Source organism: Lycorma delicatula, chromosome 1 (assembly GCF_047948215.1).
Source record: "Lycorma delicatula isolate Av1 chromosome 1, ASM4794821v1, whole genome shotgun sequence".
Classification (NCBI taxonomy): Eukaryota; Metazoa; Arthropoda; class Insecta; order Hemiptera; family Fulgoridae; genus Lycorma; species Lycorma delicatula.
This window is the reverse complement of record NC_134455.1, coordinates 189,570,254-189,595,047: the sequence shown is the minus strand read 5'-3', so window position 1 is coordinate 189,595,047 and position 24,794 is coordinate 189,570,254. Positions and strand designations below refer to the sequence as shown.

General features: G+C 34.9%; 1 protein-coding gene and 1 long non-coding RNA gene across 2 annotated transcripts in view; one reads left to right on the top strand and one right to left on the bottom strand.

Moving 5' to 3' along the window:
* The window catches only part of LOC142318235 (uncharacterized), a 40,233-nt gene that overhangs the window by 7,179 nt on the left and 8,260 nt on the right, over positions 1-24,794 (top strand). The window contains exon 2 of the long non-coding RNA XR_012754857.1: positions 4,917-5,234. This is a non-coding gene — a long non-coding RNA (uncharacterized LOC142318235). The remainder of the gene's footprint in view (positions 1-4,916; positions 5,235-24,794) is intronic.
* Positions 7,772-24,794, bottom strand: part of LOC142318234 (uncharacterized) — a 35,926-nt gene continuing 18,903 nt past the window's right edge. Inside the window, exons 2-4 of the mRNA XM_075354799.1 lie at positions 24,043-24,172; positions 9,791-9,918; positions 7,772-8,592 (exon numbers count right to left, since the gene is read on the bottom strand). Coding sequence (XP_075210914.1) covers positions 8,317-8,592; positions 9,791-9,918; positions 24,043-24,172 — 534 coding nt within the window. The 3' untranslated portion in view covers positions 7,772-8,316. The remainder of the gene's footprint in view (positions 8,593-9,790; positions 9,919-24,042; positions 24,173-24,794) is intronic.

The window sequence follows — 24,794 nt, the reverse complement described above, 5'->3', positions numbered from 1 at the left end:
GGCGATGTCAACCTCATTATTATACCATATTAGGTCGTCTTCTGTTCTACCCATGGTATTCGTGATGTTGTTTATTTACAGGAGTAAGATATTACGTATTTCATTTGGGATTTTATTCTAGGCGATAGAAACCCATTCCGCTATTGCTGAAGAACTCGCCTATTTTATTTTTTCGGAAGCAGTTACATGAGTTTGCTAAATGTAAATCAGTTTTCTTTTCTTACATGGTCTTTGAAAGGCTTCATAATACATACATCAAGTTGATAGAGTTTACTGTTCATATCGCCCGGGATTATCACTAAGTCACAATTTTCTTTCTTTATCTTTCACTCAATCCGCTAAATGTCATTTAAATGTATCCACTGCCAGCGTGTTTTTAGGTTTTCGGAAAGTTCCTGGTCTTCTGTTTCACACGCCATTTATCCAGACTTCCATAATTTCGAAAGTCATTCAACCATTCTTGTGAGCATCCACTCACATCACTGGAAAATTTTTCGTTTTTGGGCATTGTTTTCCGATTTAATATTAAGAATGGCGTCTGATATTAATTTCTGGCCTTCTGCCGCAATACATGGCGTTAAAATGATACGTTGTTTTTAGTATCCTGTACAAACTATTTTAACTTCTTTTTTACCCATTGAAGTTATTGTGTAATTACGCGGAACATCAAAGAAAAGGGGTGTCATCCGTATTTCCAATATTCTTAAAGACATATGTACGTTTTGTACGAAGTTCAGTGATATGTGCTGAAACTGAATGAGCTTATTTTCAAAATCCAGAGGAAGTTTCTAACAGATTGAAGTTCTTCGTTTAGGAGAAATCCCTCACTCCCTTTTATGAATTTTCTGCACCAGCCTATCTATCGATGCATTATGATATTCAATTTTAGATTTATCAATGGCTATTACTGACAGCGTTTTAGATCAAGCATCTTTCATAAATTGAGCAATATAATCATCTACGTTGGGAAATCTTCCTGTTTTAGGTTCTGTTAAAACCCTTTGCCGTAGATTTGCAAGTAAAAATCAAATCACGTTGTTTATCCCATCGACGAACGTTTGTTTTTCAATGTCGAACTTTATGGCAGCTGAGCAATTTCCGTTTTCTTCCACGATTAAAATCAACTTCTTTTTTATATTGGCTTCGTAGTGAACCCTTCTTGACGTCATTACTAGTACACTGATTATAAGAGTGACAAAAATATAGATAATAAAAATGCAGTATCCAAAAAAAAACAAATTCAATGGAAAGAGGTAAGTACACACAACCAGGTTTTAAGCCAGACTGAATACCTACAAAAGTTTGCCACAGGCAGTAGTATTTTCCAGATCATTATTAAAAACTAAAGGATCGTTAACCTTTTTTTATTTATTTTTTGTTAAAGAGGTGGAGGAACCCCATTTACGGGCGCCGAAGCAGTATCGGACTCGGTAACAGGTTCCGCAAGATCGTATTAGGTGCGTATGTATTCCTGCGCACTGCCGACTAAACCACCAACTCTTGCAATACTCTTATTGATACAGCTGGTGTACATTTCATCAGGAAGGATGTAAAACGCCCACACACACAATCAAACACCACGTAGAAAGTCATACTCACGAACAAAATCACATAAGGCATACGGCATAAGGCAAAAGCGCACCACACACGCAACACAACTTAACAGCAACCACAAACTACACACATCGCTACTCATCACAACTCACATATATCCCCTTAACAACAAGCCACATTCGTCAAAACTTAGTTCAGCATACAACAGCAAAACACACACACGCACACATTCATTCACAAAATCGCATCATAGACACATTCCTCAACAACACACAAACTCATAAATAGTCACTGACATACAATATACTTAACACATACCACAGGCCACTATCGGACGCATAAGAGGAGTGCCCCTAAACTCATCACGCCCAGGCTAGCCCCACACGTACGGGGGACACCTAGGCATTCAGCCGAGAGCCTGTCCTCCCAAACGATCTCCGGCGACCCGTTCTTCGCCTGCCCCTGCGGAACTCATCCCAGGCGTACAGCTCCATCATTACCTTCTTGGCCAACATTGCTAAGGCCGTCCAATTACTTGCACTCTCAAACACGATCCGTTGCACTTCATCAGGCGAAAACATATCCCTTCTGTCTATTGTATGCAATGCTTCACTTCTATGATCCTCGAATCTGTGGCAGCTGAAAAAAATGTGGTATCGTGTCTCATTCACACTCTCACAAACCGGGCAGCATGGGGAGTAGTCAAGTCCAAATTATAAAGGTACTCTCTAAACCCCCCCATGGCCCGCCAGAAACTGTGTAAGACAGTAATCCAGCGAGCCACGGGTACGTCCGCACCAACCCTCCAGGTCCCTCATCATGCGGTACGTCCATCAACCCCTCTTACTGTCATCCCACCGTCTCTGCCATTCCCTTCTCAAATCTTTCATAATGGAACTGGCCAACCTTTTTTCCAGCGGGTGTTAGAGTACCTTGTTCTTTCATCCTCTTCCTACGAATAATCTCAAGATCTACCAGTAATATTCCCGCTAAGAGGTCCGCAGCCTCGCGGGAAACCGTGTGGTTCGCTGCTGTGATTTGGAGACAGCTCCTTCTTTGTATTGTTTCGAGAGCACCCCTGTATTTACCATACTTGGTGACTCCTCCAAAGACTTCGGCACCATACAGTAGCACAGAGGACACGAAGCCAAACAGCATCCTCCTCCTCTGCTGGCTGGGTTCCCCATTATTCAGTAGCAACCAAGCTATTAGCAGCATTACCTTTTCTGCCTTTCAGTATGTCTCCATAACATGAGTGCCAAAGCGTAACCTTACATCCAATCATACACCGAGATACTTTATGGCAGCCTTCGAAACTGCCGTCTGATCCTCAAGGACAATTTTCAAAGTTGGCAACGGACTCCCTCAGTGTGGTCGCCTCAACCACGAGAGCAAGGTCGTCCGCATACCCTACAACCATGACTCCCGGCGGTAATGGAACCCGGAATACAATGTCCTAGAAAATATTCCAAAGGGTTGGCCCAAGGACCGAGACTTGTGGTACTCCCCTACCTATACGTCGTTCAATCGGTCCGTCCGTCGCCTCACAGATGAGTTTGCGGGCATTGAGATAAGAAAGGATTATCCATCGAAGGTATGGAGGAAGAACTCTCCTGTTCATCAGCGCCGTCTCGATGGCGCCGTGGGTCACACAATTTAAAATGTTGCGTACATCCGACGCCACGAGCACGCATAACTTCTCAAAAGTTATTCTTCTCGCCATTCCCACAACCTCCGCCGCCGCATCTAAGGCCGACCTCCCTCTAAATAATCCAAATTGTTTGTTCGAAGTCCTCCTGCGTCCTATATAGCTTTGGACAACCTCTGCTGCAGTGTGCATTCGAATACCTTAGGTATTGTGTCATTGCCAGAGCTCTATTAGAGGACAGCAGTACCGGATCCTTCCCTGGCTTAGAGACCAGTACCGGGCGCTGCCGCCTCCATCTCTGGGGGTACACTTCTACTACTAAGCACCGGGATCGGCCTCGGGCGCCACTTTAACTGCCGGTTCGGCAGTAGATCCGGTCCCGGCGCCTTATCCAGAGGGATTCGTTTAACTGCTGCTACTAACGCCTCTTTCGTGAGAAGTAGTGGGGGATTCGCATCCTTTTCCACCTCCTCCAAAGTTCTATCGCCGCGAGGGAACAATTTGTCTATTACATTCTGGACCTCACCGAAGTCCGGGGTCAGAGGGGCTCTGGCTCTCAATACCATTTTAACAACGGTCTGGAATGGTCTTCCCCACGGGTCTGTATCTATTTCAACAATGAATCGCTTCCAGGAAACCCTTTTTGATGCCCGAATAGGCTTATTAAGCTTGCTCCTGGAGGTCCTGTACCGTTCCATGTGCAGTTGTTTAAGTGCATGGATTCGTGTTCGTTGTGCGACCCTCCTGGCCGCAAGGTAATCCTTACGTTTACGGGCTGTCTTTGGACCACAAATATATTGCATAACGACCCCTCCAACAATATCTGCTGGAAAAAAGTGCCGAAACAGACACTTTTCAGACAGTCAACCGATCTTGCGGCCCCATCCTCTGCAACGGTAGTCTCACGCACTCCGCTAAAGTCAAGAGTCTCCATGATTGTTTTCGGGTTAAAACCCTTGGTGGTCCAACCGCGAGTGACCGGCCTCCCAGCTCCCTGAAAGCTTTCATCTGCTATACCCATTAAAATGGCTTGATGGTCACTCGCCAGATACTCTTCACTGACGCACCAGTCTCGTATCCGTGCCACTAGGGCCGGCATAGCGAAAGTCACGTCGATAATGGAACCGGTGTTCCCCCTCCTGAACGTCAATGTATCACAGGTATTGAGACACTCTAGGTCTGAAAGGACCTACCTCGTTTCTCAGTCCTGGGCGACCCCCAGGTAACCGACCGACCAGGATTGTTAACCTCTAAACAAACCGAAAAGACTCATGGTTGTCCATTCCTTGACTAATGATCCTGATAGCATTCTGAAAAACTACCTAAGAAAATGAATTAAAGCTACCAATATTTAATGAAATAATTATTAACTCTTGTAAAAGAATGATTATATTTTTAAATATTATAATTTTTTAATTGTTATTGTTAAATGATAATACTGTACAATACTTAAAGAGTTATAAAACAAACAAAAAAATAGAGAATTTGAAAAATCTATTATAAACCTTTTTTTCATATTAAATAAGCTCTTTTTCAAATTTGATGTCCAGCCAATATTTTGGATATCAAAAAAAGGAAAAATTTTTGTCCAGATTCGAGCAAATACTGTATTTTCAGTTCATAATTTTGTAATCTTACAGTGCCTGTTTATCATAATCTTAAAGTGTCTATAATTTTCTAATAAATAATACTTAGTCAAAATTTGTGTTTACAGATTTTTTAATGTAAGTATCGTAGTTGCACAATGTGAATAATGAAAAAAAAGAATATCAACAGCAGAAGGATTCCAAATCCCAAAATGTTGAATGCCAAGTTCACTGTAGTATCAGTGAAGAAGAAAACATGATTCAACTTAGCCCAAGGCTTGAAATTACAGTTCCCATCGCATTGTTTTATTTGTGGACACCTTTGGGAATTGTGTACATTAATTTTTTCAAAGACAATTTACCACCTATTTTAAAGATGCTCCTCTTCTAACAAGACAGCAAGTATTTCTCAAGAGTAAGGCATCTCCAAATTTATCTTAACGAAGGTAATTATTTGAATATAACTTATTTAAACTACTGGATTGGGCGTAGCAGTTCATGCTTGCAAGACCTCCTGATCTAACATGCTGGTTTACTACCCATGAGATCACATGAAAACTTCAGTATATGAATAAAAGGTCAATACAAAAAAATTTCAAAATTTGTAACATAAAAATTACATGAAAAAATTATGGTAAAACAGTCACCCAAAAGTCCTTGGGTCCCTCTTTGGATCAAGTTGAATGCTTTGAAGACAATGACGGTGTATATTTTGAACAATTTATGTAACTTATGTTTGTTAATGTATCTTTTTTCTACTTTTGAGTAGTTTTATTTTTTAAATTTATTTGCAGTACAAAAAAACATTTTTCTTAGTTTAAAATTATGGTATACCATTTTTCTACTACAGTTCTGTCTGTTTCGTTTTACATAAATGATGAATTTTTAATTTTATTTGCTTTACTTAACTCTACTAACATCATTTTTTCAGAATTAAGTTCTCAGGAAATTTTTTACAATGTCTATTTCTTTATTAAAACTTTAATAATGTAAATTTACGCCAAAACAAAAACCACATTTTTTGTCTCCAATTTTGTGAAATATTTACAATTTTCTTGTAAATTATGGGAATATACTTATGGAAATATTTTTTTTAAACCTTTTTATTTTTTATTTGAGAAATAAATAAAACATCAATTCTGCTTAATAATGTGTACATATGCATCATGAAATAGGATTTCACAATTATAGGGTCAGTAATGTGGCCAATGGCTGTTAGAGGCAGAATGTGTGATAACAAAAATAGCCAGCAGCTTCTCTGTTCAGCAGTGTGACAAATTCATGCACACTGAGATCGGAATTCTGTTGATGTACAACGATGATGGCGAATGATGAAGGGAAGAAATTCCATGATCTGTACGGAGACAATCAAGAATTCATTCAAAACCTTAAGGTACAGGCACAAGAAGAAGTGGCCGTACTTCGACATCATGACCTGAGAACATGGTGTTGGTACAGGAATTGTTTACTGATATCTCCGCAAAAATTAAGGCTTCAGGTTGCTTTTGAAAGCAGCTACCACTGAAGCACACTAAATATACGATTTGAAATAAAATTTAAATTTTTGATAATGAAAAATCCATTATATTTCAGCAATTGTTATATGAAGGTTATGGGCAGAGAATTATATCTGAGGAGTTCATTGATTCTGGGTTGCCATGAGAATTGGCCACAACTGTTTAAAATCATCCCTGGCAGTGGCAAACCAGCGTGGCATTTTGTCAGTCAACATAATTTATTATTATTGACCACTACCCTAATCCAGCATCCTAATGTGATAGTGGAAAAGATTCAAAATCATCCAAAATTTGACCAGGTGGTGTGGAATAACTGCCAATAGGGTTATTGCTCCACATTTTTTTACATGACACCATGAACACTGACTGCTCAACTTCAGGTGGTAGAAGAATACATGTAGCCCCATTGTATCTGACTGGAAAATATGGATGAATATGTCTGCAAGACAGGGCACAGATTAACTATATGCTTACTGTACATCACAGGTTGGGTCACAAGTTTTCAAGACACTAGTTGAGATGAAGAGGAATAATGAATGGCTTACAAGAAATTCAGATCTAATGCCATATAAGTTTTACTGTGACGCTGGCAAAAAATGTGGTTACTAGATTATAGGACGTGATCTGGATCAGTTGAAAGCATTGATTCATTCAGGACACTATCCCAAATGTCAAACAGCACTTCTGCAAAAGACTGGGAATTACATCCCGAATTGTTTAAGTAAGCTGATGGATATTGCAAGATTCTACAATGAATTTTAAGCTATCTATCCATATTCCCATTTTTCCATACTTTTAATCTCTTTCCATTAAAAACATACTACTTGTAGCTGTTTATTAATGCTTATTTATATTTTATCTACTCTATGTATGTATAATACCAATTGAAGATGCAGGCTATTGCATATACCATAAACCAGTTGTTGAAAATTAATACGGAAATAAAACTTATCTAATTACTATGTATTGGGGGTTTATATATATATATATATATATATATATATATATATGTGTGTGTGTGTGTGTGTGTGTGTGTGTGTGTGTGTGTGTGTGTGTGTGTGGGTGGGTGGGTGGGTTTGTGGGTGTGTGTGTGTGTAGAGGTCCAGCATCTAACCTGACACTGGCTTAGGGTGCTCTAGGCAGGTGTAACATTAATCTGAATATGAAAGAAATCTAAAAAGATGTTGAGACAGGCTTTCACACTTTTCACATCATGAATGCACCAGACTCTGTTGAGAGATATAGATATTTAAAAAAAAAAAAAAAATATATATATATATATATATCATGTATGCTACATTATGTGTTACCTCATATACATATATATTTATTTATTTATTATTCAACATAGATATTTTACTTATTATTTTTAAATATGTTATGATCAAAATTTTTTAATATAACTGCATTTTGGAGTTTTTCCTATATACACATGAGATGCTTTAAACATAATGGTTGTAGGCAATTTTATATGAATAATAAGTCATTCCAATAAATTATAATTTCTTCAAGCATAACAAGCACCCCATGCTACCTCAATAGTAAAATTGGTGAGTGAACTGGTATTCAGTTGCCTTTTTCACTCATCCCGAATTACAATTGCATATCAGTAAGCCAAACTCCTCAAACTGCTGGTGATATAGTCAGCCCTACTAGTCACTTCTTCATTCTGTTCTTAAGGACTGGCTGTATAGTTAATATCATTAATCTCAAAAAAAGCAGCTCCAAGTAGTGGCTCTTGAATCTGGTGGTTTAGATGTATCACAGCCATAAAAAAGGTTGGTACAGTTACTACAAACCAATAGATTGGTTAATTTTGGTAGTTTTCCTATCATGGTGTATTTTTTATTTGAATATCTGACTAAATAAATAGTATTATTAAGAAAGTAAAATATTAATTCACAAAAATTACTTTTACTGCTTTTTAGTACTTATTGTCATTAAAAATGGAGTTGATCATATTTTTAGTGTTATTTTTTTTACAATAAAACCACATTCTTTTTATTCTTTGTTAATGTTTTTGTTTAGATGAAGATTGTTTTTTTGTTTTAGAATTCCTTTCTTTCCTTAAAAATAAAGTGGTTACTTCCTTTCTTCCTTTAGATTTATTCGTAATGGCTGATTTTCTCTTTTCTTCTGAATCACTCATTTGGAAAGAATTTAAGTATCTCCTGTCAGGTTGTGCATCAAGAACGTATTTGCATTTAAAAGCAATTTTATGAATCACTTGGAATTCAGTACCTTTCCAACCAGTAAGCTTCACTTTTTTTAATGGTTGATCTTTCCCCTAAAACAGTAAAAAGTAACTCAGTTCTTACTCTAAAATATATTTAAATATGGTAAAAAATAAAAACATACAGTTAAAATCATAAAATCATTCCAAATTTCTTCTACCATTTATTATGTTTTTTCTTCTGATTCATACATAAGTGCTGATTTTTTTTTTCTTTTGAGTCACTCATTTGGAAAGAATTTTAATTTATTCCTATCATTAGAATTTAAACTATTTCCTTCTGTCACTGTTTCTGAAATTAGAACTTTGCTCAATCACTTGTCTCTCAACATAGCTATTGGTGATAGTTATCTACTCTTTAAACAAAGTCATAAGTCAAAATCTGTTTTGACTTATCAGATGCTATCATTGATAATGGGGTGTTCTAATACCCTAGCAATATTGAATAGTACCCTAGCAATATGTAAAGGTTCAATTTTAACTGATAAATCCACCCAGCCCTACTGACTTGATTTTTGGCGTTACCTTAATCAGATCATTACAATTTTTCCTTCCTTTTAACAGTACACTTACATTCTATATTTCACTTGCACATTATCTCTTAGAATATCTTCTACTACACTTACACATATAACATATTTCTTTTTGTCATGTTCTATTTATGTTCATTGTGTTCTCAAATTCAATGACTCAACAGTTATTCATTTAGATAATAAAACATCATTGACAGTGTATGTGAATATTAATTGAAAATATCCACAAAAATTTTTCAAAATTTGAATTTAAATGATCATGCAATGCAAATTGAACTCTGCAGCATATCCACCACTCATCTTAATAATGAACTGTAAGACAATATCTTAACTCTACAAAATAAAAATTTATTTTAATTTTATGCATTTAAAAGTGACTATTTATCAACAATTTGAATTTTTTTTGATAGATAAATAATTTTACACACACTTTATCTCATGTAAACAAAGTTCAGTAATTTATAAACCTAAGTTTACCAAGCTATAATGAAGTATTTCAAGCAAATATGACAGTTCGTTCCTTTTTATTTATTATATTCTTTCCTGTGATATTATGCAAACCCATTTCCTTTTTTCTAAGCTCCATTTTTTCAATCATTCTTAATAATTGGTTATAATATAACAACAATTATTATTGAAAAACATCTTACCTGAATTACTTACAAAAATAATAATTACTGTGTTTCTGAATTTGTTTCCATGATTAACTTTTTACTTACTTTAATAATTTTAAGCTGATCTTCTTTAACTTCCAGAACCCCTGCTAAAAGTTTTACCAGTTGCTCATTAGCTTTGTTTCCACATGTTTGTGCTTTTACATCAACACTGACAATGTCCCACTCAAATTCTGAAATTAAGTAGTATCTATTTTATTTTATCAAGTAAACAAAAAAGAAAAACAGAAATAATAATATTATAAAAATGAAAAAAAATAATTATAAAGCTCATAATTAACCTGTTATCTATTTTGCAATGAATGTGAGAGAATATTATATTACTGCAACAACCAAAGATAAAAACACAGTTAACAAGTAACAGTTAAAATGTAAAGATCTAGTTATAATTTGATACAGTTATATAAATTCAGTTTTCTAGTTGACATTACATTAATCTAATTATAATTATTTATTTTTATTTATCTTCCTAATATGAACATTGCAATCTGTTCAACTAGTGAATAAGCAATTCCCCTTTCTATGACCCAATAAGATGAGGATGCTATGTATGACATGTAAATTAGGTGTTGTAGTTTTGTACAGACTCAAGGCAACTATTCTTGAGATGTGTGGTTACTTGAAGCTCAACCACCAAAGTACTCAAATTCACTGTGTAATATTCAAATCCGTATAAAAGCAACTAGCCTTTACTAGGATTCGAACCTCAGAACCCTTAATTTTTAAAACTAGCTGTTTTAACAACTGATTTGGGATGACATGTTAACTGCTAGACCCTGCACCTTAACTATAATTATAACAGTGATTTAATTTAATTTGACATAATAATTTTTTAATTATGCTATCATTTTACATTAATATTAGTTATACAATGTATACTATAAAATGTATTTTTTTTTAGTTAATATTAAATGAGACAGATTTGCTCTTTTTTTAATGTCCCCAACTACCTTAAAAATTCTCACATCACAAATTCATAACTTCTGAACTAGGCACTTTCAAATGATTTTTATATTTGGACCATGCTGTTCATTAAGGGAATAAGTGTTATTTTAAAAACTGAGTAGTTATTGTTATCTGATGAAGAGGTGTCTGTACTGTCTTGTAAGCTATTTAAATATCTAATATCAACTGGATTATCTTATAATAAACATAAAATCAGCTGCCATTACTGTTTACAACAATTCTTATAATGAAATAATGATTGAAGGAGAAATCATTTTGCATTTACAAACTAATTGCCACCAAACATCTACTTTTTATCAGATGTAGGTTTTAAATGAATGAAAACAAGAGAACTAATAATAACCAAAAATCACCCATTACCTGTTATTCTAGCTCATAATTTCAATGAAGAATAAAAAATGAACTCTGCAAATAAAACCATTGGTCAAGATTTATTAAATGATAAGTATATGTAAGAGCTACTTTTATTTTGATCTTGGGGAAAGCAAATTTCAACAGAAAAATTAGCCTACATCAAATCACTACTTTGCCTGAGTGAAAATAGCTGTTTGGGACAGTATGTAGAGAGCATAAATGATTTGTATATTACAGTAGTTTTTAAGGCCTTCATGATAAGCAGAAGTATATTTAGCTTTCACCATGTTGATACTGACCAAATTAAATTTGAGAAAATCAGAAACAGATCTGTTTCCAGTAATACAAAGAGAATATCATCTACTTGAAGGGAATCTTTTTAAACTAAATTTTATTTTAGATAAGTTGTGAAAAGAAAAACAGGAGAATCTATTCTTTCATTATTTTACTTTTTTTTAAACTTATATTTTTGTTTTCCAAATTTATTAATTTATATATATAAATATATATTGGAATTGAAAAGAGTTTATTTTTAATTAACACATCATTATGTTAATGATGAACAAATTTTTTCAGTAATAATTATTCTCCTTGATGAAGGTAACCTAAAAACTGTTTTAAAACTAAGTAAAGTTATCGTTTCTGATATAAATAAACATTTAAAGATAACCATTATCAGGAAGCATTCTTCTGTTTTATTGAGTAGAAGCAAGAGTTATTACCAGACTACTGGTACACAAAAGTATAACAACAGTGAAGGCATAAAATAAAAACTTATAAGGTTATGTTATGTAAATTCTGTTCTTTTATCAATTTAAAAATGTTTTCATTTCAAATTAATTTTTTTTTTTTAATACTTTTATTTATAGTCACATCAACAATCAAAATCATTAGCGACTTATCAGTGTAATGTAACTGTACTGGTAAATTTGTAGTCTTGATCAAACTCAGATTGACTACTCCTGAGACATACGGTTAATTGAAACCCAACCACCACGAATAAACGTTACCTTTATTAGGATCTGAATCTGAGAACGTTGACTTTGAAATCAGCTGATTTACGATGACGAATTTACCACTAGACCAACCTGGTGGATTTAATTGGTTTTATTAGAATGAATGAACCAGAGAACTGCTTTGATTCCTAGTTAGATGCAACAAGTTACTATTTAGTTCATGTGAAGTTATATCAGTTGTTGAATGGAGAGAAAAAATAAATAAATTAAATAAAATTCAGCTTTGTGCTCAAATGTATAATTTCAATTCTTCCTTTTGGAAACTGGACCATTCTTTGAGAAGGAGTTGAAAAGAATTCATGATCCTATTCTTTTAAGTATCATTATTTATCTTACAAATATTTTTTAAATATGTCTTAAATATGTCAACATAGATCGATTCTTATTTATTACTTAAAATAATTAACAATACTAAAATGTGAGTTAATGATTCCAAGACATAAGGGAACAATTTACACTAGTTATAACATATTTTCACAAACAATAGATGATTTTTATTATTAGTTAACTAACAGTATTGACTTAAAAGTAAAATTCAATATTAGATAATTTGTAAAAAAAGATAAAACCTTTGAATGTTTATTTAAAAGAAGGTATTATTTTATGCAATTAGATATAATATGAAAATTTATTTTGTTTTTCCACTGGGTCACTGGACCATTGCTTAAAAAATGAACTCTTGTTCTTTTTGCTTAAAAAATGAAAAGAATTTGTCATCAATTCTGAAACATTTGTATATACGTTTTTAAATGAGCCCAAATGGCAACAGGATTGTGTTTATTATAAGCAGATACTGAGTGTGTAGAATGAGTGTTGGCAGTTGTGATGAATTATTCTCATAATTACATTATTCTTGACTTGTATGAAGAGTTATTTGCTAGTGAGCTCTGCCATAATTTACTGACTATTTGTTCAGTATATTTACAGGCATAGTTCTCACTGAAATCAATGTGAAATAATGCAATTTTGCAGCAAAGAAGTTCTCAGTTTATACCTTTATGCTTATTTAGTACATTTGCCATTAGACCATGAATTTTAATAACTAGTTTTTAAAAAAATCTACAAGTTTCTTCAGTGAGGTACTGCATTTTTCTTTTACAGGTTTACAAACTTATTTTTTTTTATCTTTTATATTTACTGATGATACTTTATTACCCACATCTCTATTTTATATATATATATATATATATTTTATCCATATGCAATCTGTATTATAAGTGTATGTTTTTTTTACATTTTAAATAATTTCTAAATTAGCCATCATCATTGCAACTATCATAAATCAGTTAGTTAAGTAAATAATCTTGACTGAAAAGGCAAATTTATTCTTGTTGTTCTAAAAAACAACGTTTTTTTTAGCATTCTTCCAATTTTTAAAGAAGCCTTTTCTCTACCTGTTAAGCTGCTTATTCTCAGTTTTGATGAACTGATGTTACTTTAATTTTCTCATCCTATATAATCTGGTTTGATCTATATAACCTATAATCTCATTTCTTATAATCTTATGATACCTTCCTATTTCTGCTTTGGATTTTTTCACTTGAGATTTATGAAATTTAATCTTTTTTTTACAGTTTACTTCTATCTCTTCTGACTTTTACTATTTCATTACTATTGCTACTTGTTGGTGGAGTTTTATTATTATGTACATATTGTTATCTATTGATATTGGGGAACCATGAATGTATTCACATTTGAAAATTTTGTAATTATATTTCTGTTTTTTACTTGTTCCGTGTACCATTTCTTTCAGTTCTGTTTAGATTTCATGGCAATCTTTCACTTGTTCTTTCTTTTCTTAAGTACTTTACACATTCCTTCAACTTCATTTTTGAAACATTTCTAAATTCATTTTAAAGCAAGTTTTGTCTGCCTATCATAATCTTTTTATTGTAATTCTTACATCCTCTTTATTTACTTTATACATTTTTCTCATTCATTTGAAAGGAAAGACAAGTGTATGAAGGGTATTCATTCATTTATACATTACTACAACTACAATATGCATAAAAACTAAACTATTGATTAAAAATTAATTTAGAATGAGCTGACTGAATATGTTGAACTGCTTATATAAAATATTATAGTGAATTAATTGTTTTTTAATCACTAAATCTGAATTTTCATTCACCTAATGGAACATAAAGTGTTTTAATTTAAAATAAATTTGTTTTATTTAAAACCTATTTACATTTATTGTGCCTACACATTTAAAAAAAAAGTAGCATAATTTTTAATAATAATCAATATTTAAATAGTATGACCATTAATACAAATAAAGTTATTTTACAGTTATTATTTAAGTTTATCGGTAAGTTAATTTAATTTTATCAGTAACTTATATTTATTTCAAAAACTTTCTGTACGTGTAAGGGTCTGTGAAAGAATGCTTAAGTAATGAAATGAAGTAGAATTTTCAAAAAATAGTTGTTGAAATATTTTATTTATCTTAAAGTACATATTTCAATAATACATAATTTGACTGTTTTTATTGTTTCATAATAGTATGGATGGAATGCTGATGCTTAAAGATTTTTTTTTACAACACAAGGAGTATGATATTTTTTAATTGATGTCACAGATTTTAAAATATATTTGAAAAAGTAATACATTGCAAAATATAATTAATGGACTTAGGATAAAATAAATCAGTTCACTAAACATAGTTAGTCCCTCATTCGTGCATAATTTCGTCAGTTTTGTTGAGTGAATAACTATGATAGAATGAAGATTTTAAAGTAATGTCACCTTCATTTCCAGAGATTGCTTTTGAGGTTGAAATGTGTCCTGACTTAACAGAAACTGTAAAGTAATAAATCTGTCAAAAATATACAACATAATTAAATCATTTACAGACTGATAAGAGTAATGGGACAACCTTGTTTTTTTATGATTTCTAGATTTGTAATCTCACAATAACAATATTTGAATTTTTTCTCTGTGCACGCCTCACATATAATGACTACCATTAATGTCTTAAGACATTGAGGTGGGATACTATCTAGTAGCATTTTATATGTTAAAAACCACAGTGAGGGAATGATAATAATCAGAGAAACAAAGTTTGAAGAACTAAGATAACACTAAGCAACAATGATTTTGTTGAATGATATTCAATAACTGATTCTTATAGTATTTTTCATACTGATTTCAAATATGAAATCAGAATTCTTTTATCAGGCTTAGTTTTTTTTAATTACCATTAAATAGCTTTTGATAATTTGTTACAGTCCCTTAATTGTTGTCACATTGATCTGTTAGACATTAGTCAACATGTTTATTTATTATTTACACATTAATTAAAATGAACAATAATGTGACTCATTCTTCCTATTTTCATCTTGCAAAAACATATCATCCACTCATTAGTTATTTCTGTCATTATTATATTTACTTATAAATTTCATCCAGACTAGAGAAATATTTTTAATTCTCATTCAAGTGCGACTTCTTGTGTGTGTAACATTCAGTTTTGTAGCTGGCTTTCGTATATGCAAGTATGTGTTGTTCAATTAGAGTGTATGTTTATTAAATTAGTGTTTATTTTTAAACAATATTAGTTATTGTAATGTCTTAACAATGGCCTTGCAGTTGCATTAATCATCCAATCAATTTCTGCTACATCTGTGGTGAGGTAATGTTGAAGTCTCAGAAAAGAAATATAACTCCACTGATGAAAAAGTTGTATGAACTGTATTTTGAATGTAAATTAGGTGATCAGGACAAATGATCAAATTCTTCTGAATTTTGGTTTTTCCTTAACAAGTTTTTTCAATTTTTTTTAATGGCTCATATTTGCTGTGCTTCTTGTGTAACATTGTTGTCTAGTTGGTTAAATGGATCTTGTCACATACAATTTGCAATCCCAATGGTTTGGAGATAACGAAAGGATCACACCACAGACTGTTATTTTTGTGTAATAAAGATATCTGGGATAACAGCTAAAACTAGACGTATTACTGTTAAATACCCTAATATTCCCTCTGCCATGAGGTCAGTGCCACTAAGCAAAGAGTTTTCAATTCCAGTACCACCAGAAACACGGAACTTAGATGAAGATGAAAATTTTAAATCTTGTGCTGACTTATCAGGCGATGAAGAAAGAGATCTAAACTTTTAATAAAATAGATGTACTGAACCCAATTAAATTAACCAGTCAAAATTAAATAATCTGATTTGTGATCTAAATTTATCAAAGAATCGAACAGAAGTTGCTGTGGCATCAAGACTGAAAGAATGGCATCATTTATAACCAAACACTAAAGTAAGTGCTTTTCAAGACAGACAATCAAACTTTGAACATTTCTTCTCTCAATATGAAAACATAGTATACTGTAATGATGTGAATGAACTCTTTACTGGAAGCTTTGGGACACATGCACCATCCTGGACAAACTTTTTATTGACATTACTTATTGACATCGGACTTTTTAAAGTCACATCATGCTGACTTTTTATTGACTCATCAAAGCTTAGTTTGAAAGCTGTCCTACTTCACATTGGAAATAAATATTCATCAACTCCGTTAGTATATATGCTGTTCACATGAAGGTTTCTTATGAAAATATGGAATTTGTCTTGGGCAGAATTCAGTATGAGAAATATTTTTGGCATATCTGTGGAGATCTGAATGTAATAGTACTTTTTTGAACTGCAAATTGGATACTCTAAGTTCTGTTGCTTTTTGTATGAGTGAGACAGCAGAGATAGGAAAACCGTTACCTAAAAGAGCAGTGTCCAAAGAGAGAGGTACTGACTGTAGGAGAGAAAGATGTTGTTAGTCAGGTATTATAAAACCAGAAATAGTTTATCTTCCGCCACTACACATTAAGCAAAGTTTATTCAAAAATTTTGTTAAAGCAATGAATCATAATGGTGCAGGGTTTCAGTTTCTAAAAATCAATTTCCCTAATATAAGTGATGCTAAAATAAAGGAAGGTATATTTCTTGGGCCACGAATAAGAAAACTAATAAGTGATCCAGCGTTTGAAGAATGTTTGAATGACTTGGGAGGTTGCAGCATGGAAATCATTTCAAAATGCGGTAAACAACTTCCTTGGAAACCATAAGGCCAATAACTACAGAGAACTTGTGAGTGATCTCCTTCAAAACTACAAAGAACTTGGGTGTAATGTGTCAATCAAAATTTATTATTTCTTACATTCACATTTGGATTTTCTCCCTAACAATCTCACACAATCAGTGATGACCATGGAGAACACTTTTACCAAGAGATATCTACAATGGAAACAAGATACCAGGGAAAATGGAACCCAAAATTGTTAGCCGACTACTGTTGGAATCTAAAGAGGTCTCTACCTACAGGAAATTACAGCACAAAATCAAAAAGAAATAGATTTTAGTTTAGTACAAAACTCATGTAATGTATTGTCATAGTACATTCACCATACATTTTTGTTTCAAAAAAATTTCAATTACAAAAAACTGAGCCTGATAGAAAAAATTTATTAATATATATGAAATCAGCATAAAAAAATACTGTAAGGAGCAACCATTAATTATTTAATATATTTGAATTGAAAATTATGGCCTAAAAATGACTTTTTGTGTTAATTTTGTTAAGCTGTCTGAAAAATTACAAAATCTTAATTGGGACAGTGGAATTAATTCCTATTCATTTACTTTTTTCTTTTTTTTTAACCTTCGGGTCCATAGTTAGATATTGCTTCAGAGGATGACATGAATGATTTGTAGCATGTGTGAAAATGCCATGCCTGACCGGGATTTGAACCTGGCACCTCTGGATGAAATGCCAAGATGCTACCAATCGCACCATGGAGGCCAGCCCTATTCATTTACTTCTATTTTTTTTTTTTTTTGGGATCTTCCTTACCAATGGTACCGATATTGCTTTGAAAAATGGATTACACATTCCCAGGAGATACCTTTGTCTTTAAGTCACCAGGTAGCTCTGCTGGACCCAGCTAAAAACAAGTCTCTAGCATTGCCACCCAGCCAGCCGGGACTGGGTCTTTACGCCTTACTAATTATTTTTTACCCCAACCTGTCCTCCCCTGGAGTACTCGCCCAATCGTTGGGAGTGCGACACCTGAACATCCCACTCCTCATGGACAGGGCTGTCCACTCTTCCCCTACTGTAACACCCCAATGTCCTCTTTGTCGGTGTCATCTTCCACCTCTTTCTGAGTTTTTTTCCTCATGATGGTAATGAGCATCTTGCTAATGATGTCCCATTTTTGCCTCCCAAAAAGCATCACCTCTACCAAAATCTCAGGTGTCAAAACACCAATAGTGGCGATTACCTCACGCCTTGCCTCTTCCCTTCTGACACAGTGGAACATTGTTTGCTCCACTGTGTCACTCTGCCCACAGTACAAACAAGTGTCTGACCTTCTTTGTGTCCCAAAGAACCATTGTCGGATAACACTTGGGTGATTTCAAATATTAACTCACCGTACCTTCTCAACAGTCATGGCCCAATCTGCAGAATAAGACTCTTGGTCCACCTCCCCTTCAACGACCTGTCCCACCTAACCTGCCACTTTTCAAGAGTTTTCCTCTTCACCTGACTCTTTGGCACACCCAACGATTTCGCCACAACCTCCTCTGCGACTAGATCTAATGGCAGTAAAGCCGAAATTACCAAGACCGCTTCTGTCGAGACCATCCTATATGACCGGGACACTCCAATTGCAAGCGGTCGCTGAAAAGTCAAAATCTTAGTCCTGACCACCTGCGTTCCCAAGGCCCTACTCCAGGCAGGAACTGCGTAAAGGAGACGGACCTAGCCACTGCTGCCAACACTCTTCTTTTTGACGAGCTAGGTCCTCCAATCCTTCCCATCAATCTTGAGACGGCAGCCACCGTCTTACATCCCTTACTGACGGCCTCGACTACATGAGGGTGAAAACTTCTTTTGTCGTCAAACCAGACACCAAGATACTTTACCTTAGGCACAGACAGAATGTCGAAGCCTCGTACTGTGAGCTTTATTTTATCCAGTCTCCTCCTTCCTGCCATGACAATAAGCTTCTCCATAGCAAGGGAGAGACTCAGCTTCAACCACAACTCTGCCATATCAATGGTCCTATTCATTCTTGCTATGACCTCCTCTTCCATCTTGGCAATAACAACTAACAAAGGATCGTCTGCGAACCCAGTTGGATACACATCGTCCGTGTACTCCAACTGCAAAAGTCCCTCATAGGCGACGTTCCACAACAACGGACCTATGACGGACCCCTGGAGCAATTCTGCCTCCATTTGTACCTCTAACAGAACTCTTTCCGCACATCCAATCACAGATCTACCAGAGAAATAACTCTGCAGTAACCATAGGACATATGGTCTCACTCTTCTTCGCCTTAGCTCTTGGAGGGGCCCACCCGTACGGCAGCAAGTGGAAGGCATTGGATACATCCAACAACACTACCGCCAGGATGGCATTTGTCCTCCAGGTTCCGCTGGCCACCTCATCTACCACACGCATAACCCTATTCAAGGCATCAGTGGTGTACCACCACTGATGCGTAAAGGGCGTACCGCCCTTTACGAAAACCAAATTGGAAGTCGTTTAATTCTTCTCCAGTCTCAATCTCCTGGTTGAACCACACCATCAGCATTCTTCCAAAAAGCTTGGCCACTCCACTTAACAGGCACAACGGCCTACACCCGGCAGGATCGTCCTCCTGCCTGCTGCCCTTCCTCAGAAGCACCAAGCGGGCCACCTTCCACCTCTGTGGAATCACCCCATCAAACAATATCCGATTGAAAGCAGCAAGTACTTTCTTCGGCAACACCATCGCCACTAGGCCGACCACCTTAGTGGGTATGCCATCCATGCCCGCCTTTTCTTCTTGCTGATTTTAGTACCATACAATAATGCAAGCGTAAAAGTCAGAATGTCCACCACAGCGATTTTCTCATATGCCTCCTGCGCCTCCTAGGAAACAATATTCCAATGCAGTCCTCAAGCAGACGTCGCGACAAAACCAGGTAGCGCTCTTCCAAAACACCCGTTCATAATTTTAAAGGCGTCCCCCCATGTGTCTTCATCAAGACGATCATACAGCTCCTTCTACTTGGCTCTTTTGCTATCCATAATTGCTTGCCTGAACAATCTTCAGCATCTCCTCAACTCCTCCTGGGCGACCAAAATATCCTCCCTTATTCCTCTTCTCTCACCCTCTGAAGCCGTTTGCGAGCCCGGACACAGAACATTCTAGCCTCTGCCACCTGCGGGGATCACCAATAAACAGGTTTCTTGGAAGACCTTACACCCTCCAACGCCTCTCGACAGGCCTCCGAAACAGCCTCTGTCAAGTACTCAGGGCAAATCAAATCTCCCCAAGGCGCTCCATCAAAGTATCCTGAACTCTCTGTAATCCCACTACGCTAATCACTTTCCTCGCCAAAGCCATGTCACCCAGCGCCAATAACCTCCAGCTCAAAAAAAATCGCCTCATGATCCCTAAGTGTCCCTTCATGAAGCACTTCCCAAAGTCCTACCATGGCCCATGGCCGCCAACCTCGGCAAAACAAAAGTAACATCTATATACGAGGTTTCTATGTTCTGAACCAAAGTCGGGAACTGACCATCATTGAGGTAAGAGAGACCCAACTCTGCCATCACTTCCTCAAGGTACCTTCCCCTCGCATCAATGGTATTGCCTCCCCACATCACATTCTTAGAACTGAAATCGCCTGCAATCACAATATCTTTATGATTACGACGTCTCACCTGTCTAACCCCATCCAACACCACCACAAAATCCTCCATTGCTATATTTGTAGAGATATAAATGCTACAAAGCACAAATTTCACCGTCTTCACCCACACATATCCAATTCCTGAGCCATAAAAAACTGAACATTCTTATTAAGCTTATAAATAACTGCACTTCTCCCAACATCAAATAACCAGCCGTCTTGCTCTAACTGCCACAAGTTGGGTTCAAAAACCAGAAGTACATCAGCATTTCTCCTCCTTGCAATCTCAAAAATTGCATCATGCGAAAAGACACTCCGAATGACCCTAGCCATCAACTTTTTTCATACGACGCCCCGGTTTATGGCCTACACCACTGCAATTCATACACTTTGTTGGCGCCCTGCAATCCACAGCCTTATGGCCATCCTCTCCGCAATTAAAATATGATCGAGATCTATCCTCCCCACCGCACCTTGAAACCATGTGCCCTCCTCCTAAGCATTGCCTCTATTCATTTACTGATTTTAGTCAAAGTAACATTTAACTTTTGACATCAATGTGTACGTTATTGTTGATTAAGGCTAGAATCAAAGAGTAAAAAGCACAGTTTTAGTTGCATGCATGGCTGTAGATTAATTCCCTACCATTCTGCTTGACAACCCCACTTACAAAGGTGGCAACTCCTGAACTGAAAGCACGTTTCTAATATGTTAAATGGGAATGTGTAGTTACAGTTCAGTGTACATTTGGAAGAAAGTTTGATTGTGATCATCCAAGTGACAATAATATTAGTCAATGGCATAGTCAGTTTGAAATGACCAGATATACAGGGAAAAAGATGTAAAGAATGCAAAGGAAAAATGACCTGAGTAAAGGGAAAAGCCAAGACAACAGAGGCTGTCTGAAGAAAATGTTGAATGTGTCACTTGAGTGTTTTCTGCATAGTTCTAAAAAATCTGTAAGAAAGGCCAGTCACGAATCAGTATTGCCAGTGGTGATAGTGTGGAATATTTTAAGAACACTGTTACATATGAGTCCATACTGTTTACAGCTGTTATGGCCTTTGAAGGCTGTCGAATTTGCAATCAAAATGTTGCAGCATGAAAATGACGATTATTTTGATCATATTGTATTTAGAAATGAGTTAATATTTTATCTTAGTGAAGAGTTACCTCAAACAATGTCCATATCTGGGAGCCAGAAAATCCGCATACAATTTAAAAAGGATTCCTCAGAAATAAATGTTTCCTACACAGATATTCTGAAGACAAGTTTACAAGCTGTACTTTTTCATTGAAACAAGCGTAACAGGAATTGTTTATCTGAATATTCTCCATACGCGCCTGATTCCTTCACTGCAAGATGGATCAGAAAATTTTATTTGGCAACAAGATGGTGTAGCTCCTCAGTAATGTAACTACAGGTCTTGTTGAATGACATTTTCAACAACTGCTTTATTGATCGCCATGAATCCAATGACAAACCATGTTTGCAGTGGCCTCTAAGGGCAGTCTGCTATCTTATGATAACTCAATTTCAGGCAACAGATTAAAGGTGTTGTCCCTTCCATTACTGCAAACATGCTGATTAAAATATGGGGCAACTCTTCTATCAGTTGGGTGTGTGCACATTGACAAAAGGTGCCCACATTGAACACTTACGGAAAAAATGTAAGAGCTACTCTTTCATTTTATTTGTGATTCATTAAAGTCAAATATTATAGCTTAAAACCCCATTATTATTATTATTTGTACACTTGTATTTTAAGATACAAATATCCGCTTCTCACAATATGTGACAGAACTGTGAGATGTAGAATGGACACTTATCTCCTTGCTCTAATACTTCCACTAGGATTAATAAGATTAACTTTCATTTAAAATGTAAATTAGAAAGGTCTTCACTGAACTCTTTATGAAAAAATTCTACAAGAGTTTTTCTTTTAGGAAAGCTGTTTCTGTCTCATGAGAAGATCTTTCGCAATGCCCTAAACTTAAAATTTTCATCTCTTCAATACTTGTAAAGACCACGTCCAAGATCAGAGCAGTTCAGCAAGCTGTAAGACTAAGAACTGGAACTGTATTTTATTTTAACAAACAAACATTTTTATAATTTCCAAACAGAAAAGAGTTTAAAGAATTTGTAGAAATTATCTTAAAATGTTAACATGTGTTGCAGGATGTACCATGTGATTTATTCACAATAAATTTCTATTTACTTATTCATTCATGCTATAATAACATGCTCTTTCTCTTTTTCTGTTTAGTCTCTGGAACCAGCATAAGGTATTACTTCAGAGGATGAATGAAGATGATATGTATGAATGTAAATGAAGTGTAGTCTTGAACAGTCTCACGTTGACTATTCCTGAGATGTGTGGTTAATTGAAACCCAACCACCAAAGAACACTGGAATCCACAATCTATTATTTAAATTCGTATAAAAGTAACTGAATTACTATAAAATTACGTATAAAATTACTGAATTCAATATTAGCTGATTTTCGATGACGAGTTCGCCACTAGTCCAACCCAGTCGGTTTACATGCTGATACCCAGTTAGTTACCATATTTCTGTATCAAAGATGAATTTTTTCTGTATGAAAATTATTAAGCCTAATTGGGAGTGAAATTTCAAAACTTTCTGGATAAAAGCCAAATGCCATGATCCACTGTGGAGACTGATAAATATGTTACAGATTTTTTAATTATACTCATGTATATATATATATATATAAAATTGCCTCCTTTTGCTTTTCTAAATGGTTTACTGTCACAGAAAATAACCTGAAAGACTGACTAATAAAATTATTATGGTTACTATTATCATAGCAGAATAGGAATATTATTTCTTTTACAAATGTGGTATATTTACTTCAGTTAGTAAAAGTAAAATACTTCATTTACTTAATATAGAGACCTTGCCGGGAGATGTGTTTTAGCCTTTCAATATTGAGTTATAAGCTATGTTCCCCTTCAGAAATTTAAATATTTACTTTTTATTCTAATATTCTAGTCTTTTTATTACTTAAAAACAGAAAGATCAGTTTTTATAATTCAAGAGAGGTTTGAGAAAGGTCAATATAACCTGTGACACTGAAGGAAGCCCTGCATCTACAACTAATTGAGAGTTTTATCTATTCAACTTGGTGACCAAAATAGGGTTACATGTACATACACAATCAATAAAAAAAAAAAAAAAATAGCAACACCCAGCAGAAATTAGATAAAAATTTAGAGAATGAAAAAATATTTGTCATATTTCCATACTTGAAATAGTGTTTTCAATTTTTTTTGGTGATACTTCCACATAAATATATATGTTTCCATAATTATCAGCACTTATTATTTCAAGCCTTGAATCATTTTCAATATGTGGATCATATCTTGCAAAAATATTCTGAAAAACAAAAATTATTAGTATTACAGCTAGAATTAGCTTAAAGGATAGTATACAGGCTGCAGTGCATTGTTCACAGTGTTCAATCCTAGTCTTTGGCAGACAAGTGGAATACTCTTCTACCAAGGACTAGGGTTGTTGTCTTCTGTAATGTTTAAGTGAATTTAAATGCATTGCACTGCATTACTAATACATTTGAAGAGGGAATTGGAGATCCAGCTTTACCTGATTAATACACCAGATACCCGGCTAAAGGATAGCATCTAGACTTAAAGTGCAGTCACTATAAAAAACAGAGTACCTGGATCAGTTCACAAAGCAACCTGGAAATTGTGTTGTGTCTGTGAGCAGTCCTCCCACCAGACCACATCAAGGATCCACTGACTCGATAGGTTATAGCCTCAGCAAGGACCTAGTAGGTTCAGAAAACCAACCACCAAATTGGAAATAGAGAAGAGATTAAGGGGTGCGTACGAAGGAGAATTTACCCTTAGAGGAATTTCAATTTAAGTAACAAAGGCAGTTTTATTCAAACCCTTGCAAATATATAAAATAATAGTGTTATTGGGCACAAACAGTCCCTCTTGCAGGAAAATTCAAGACCCTCCTGGTAGTAGATACC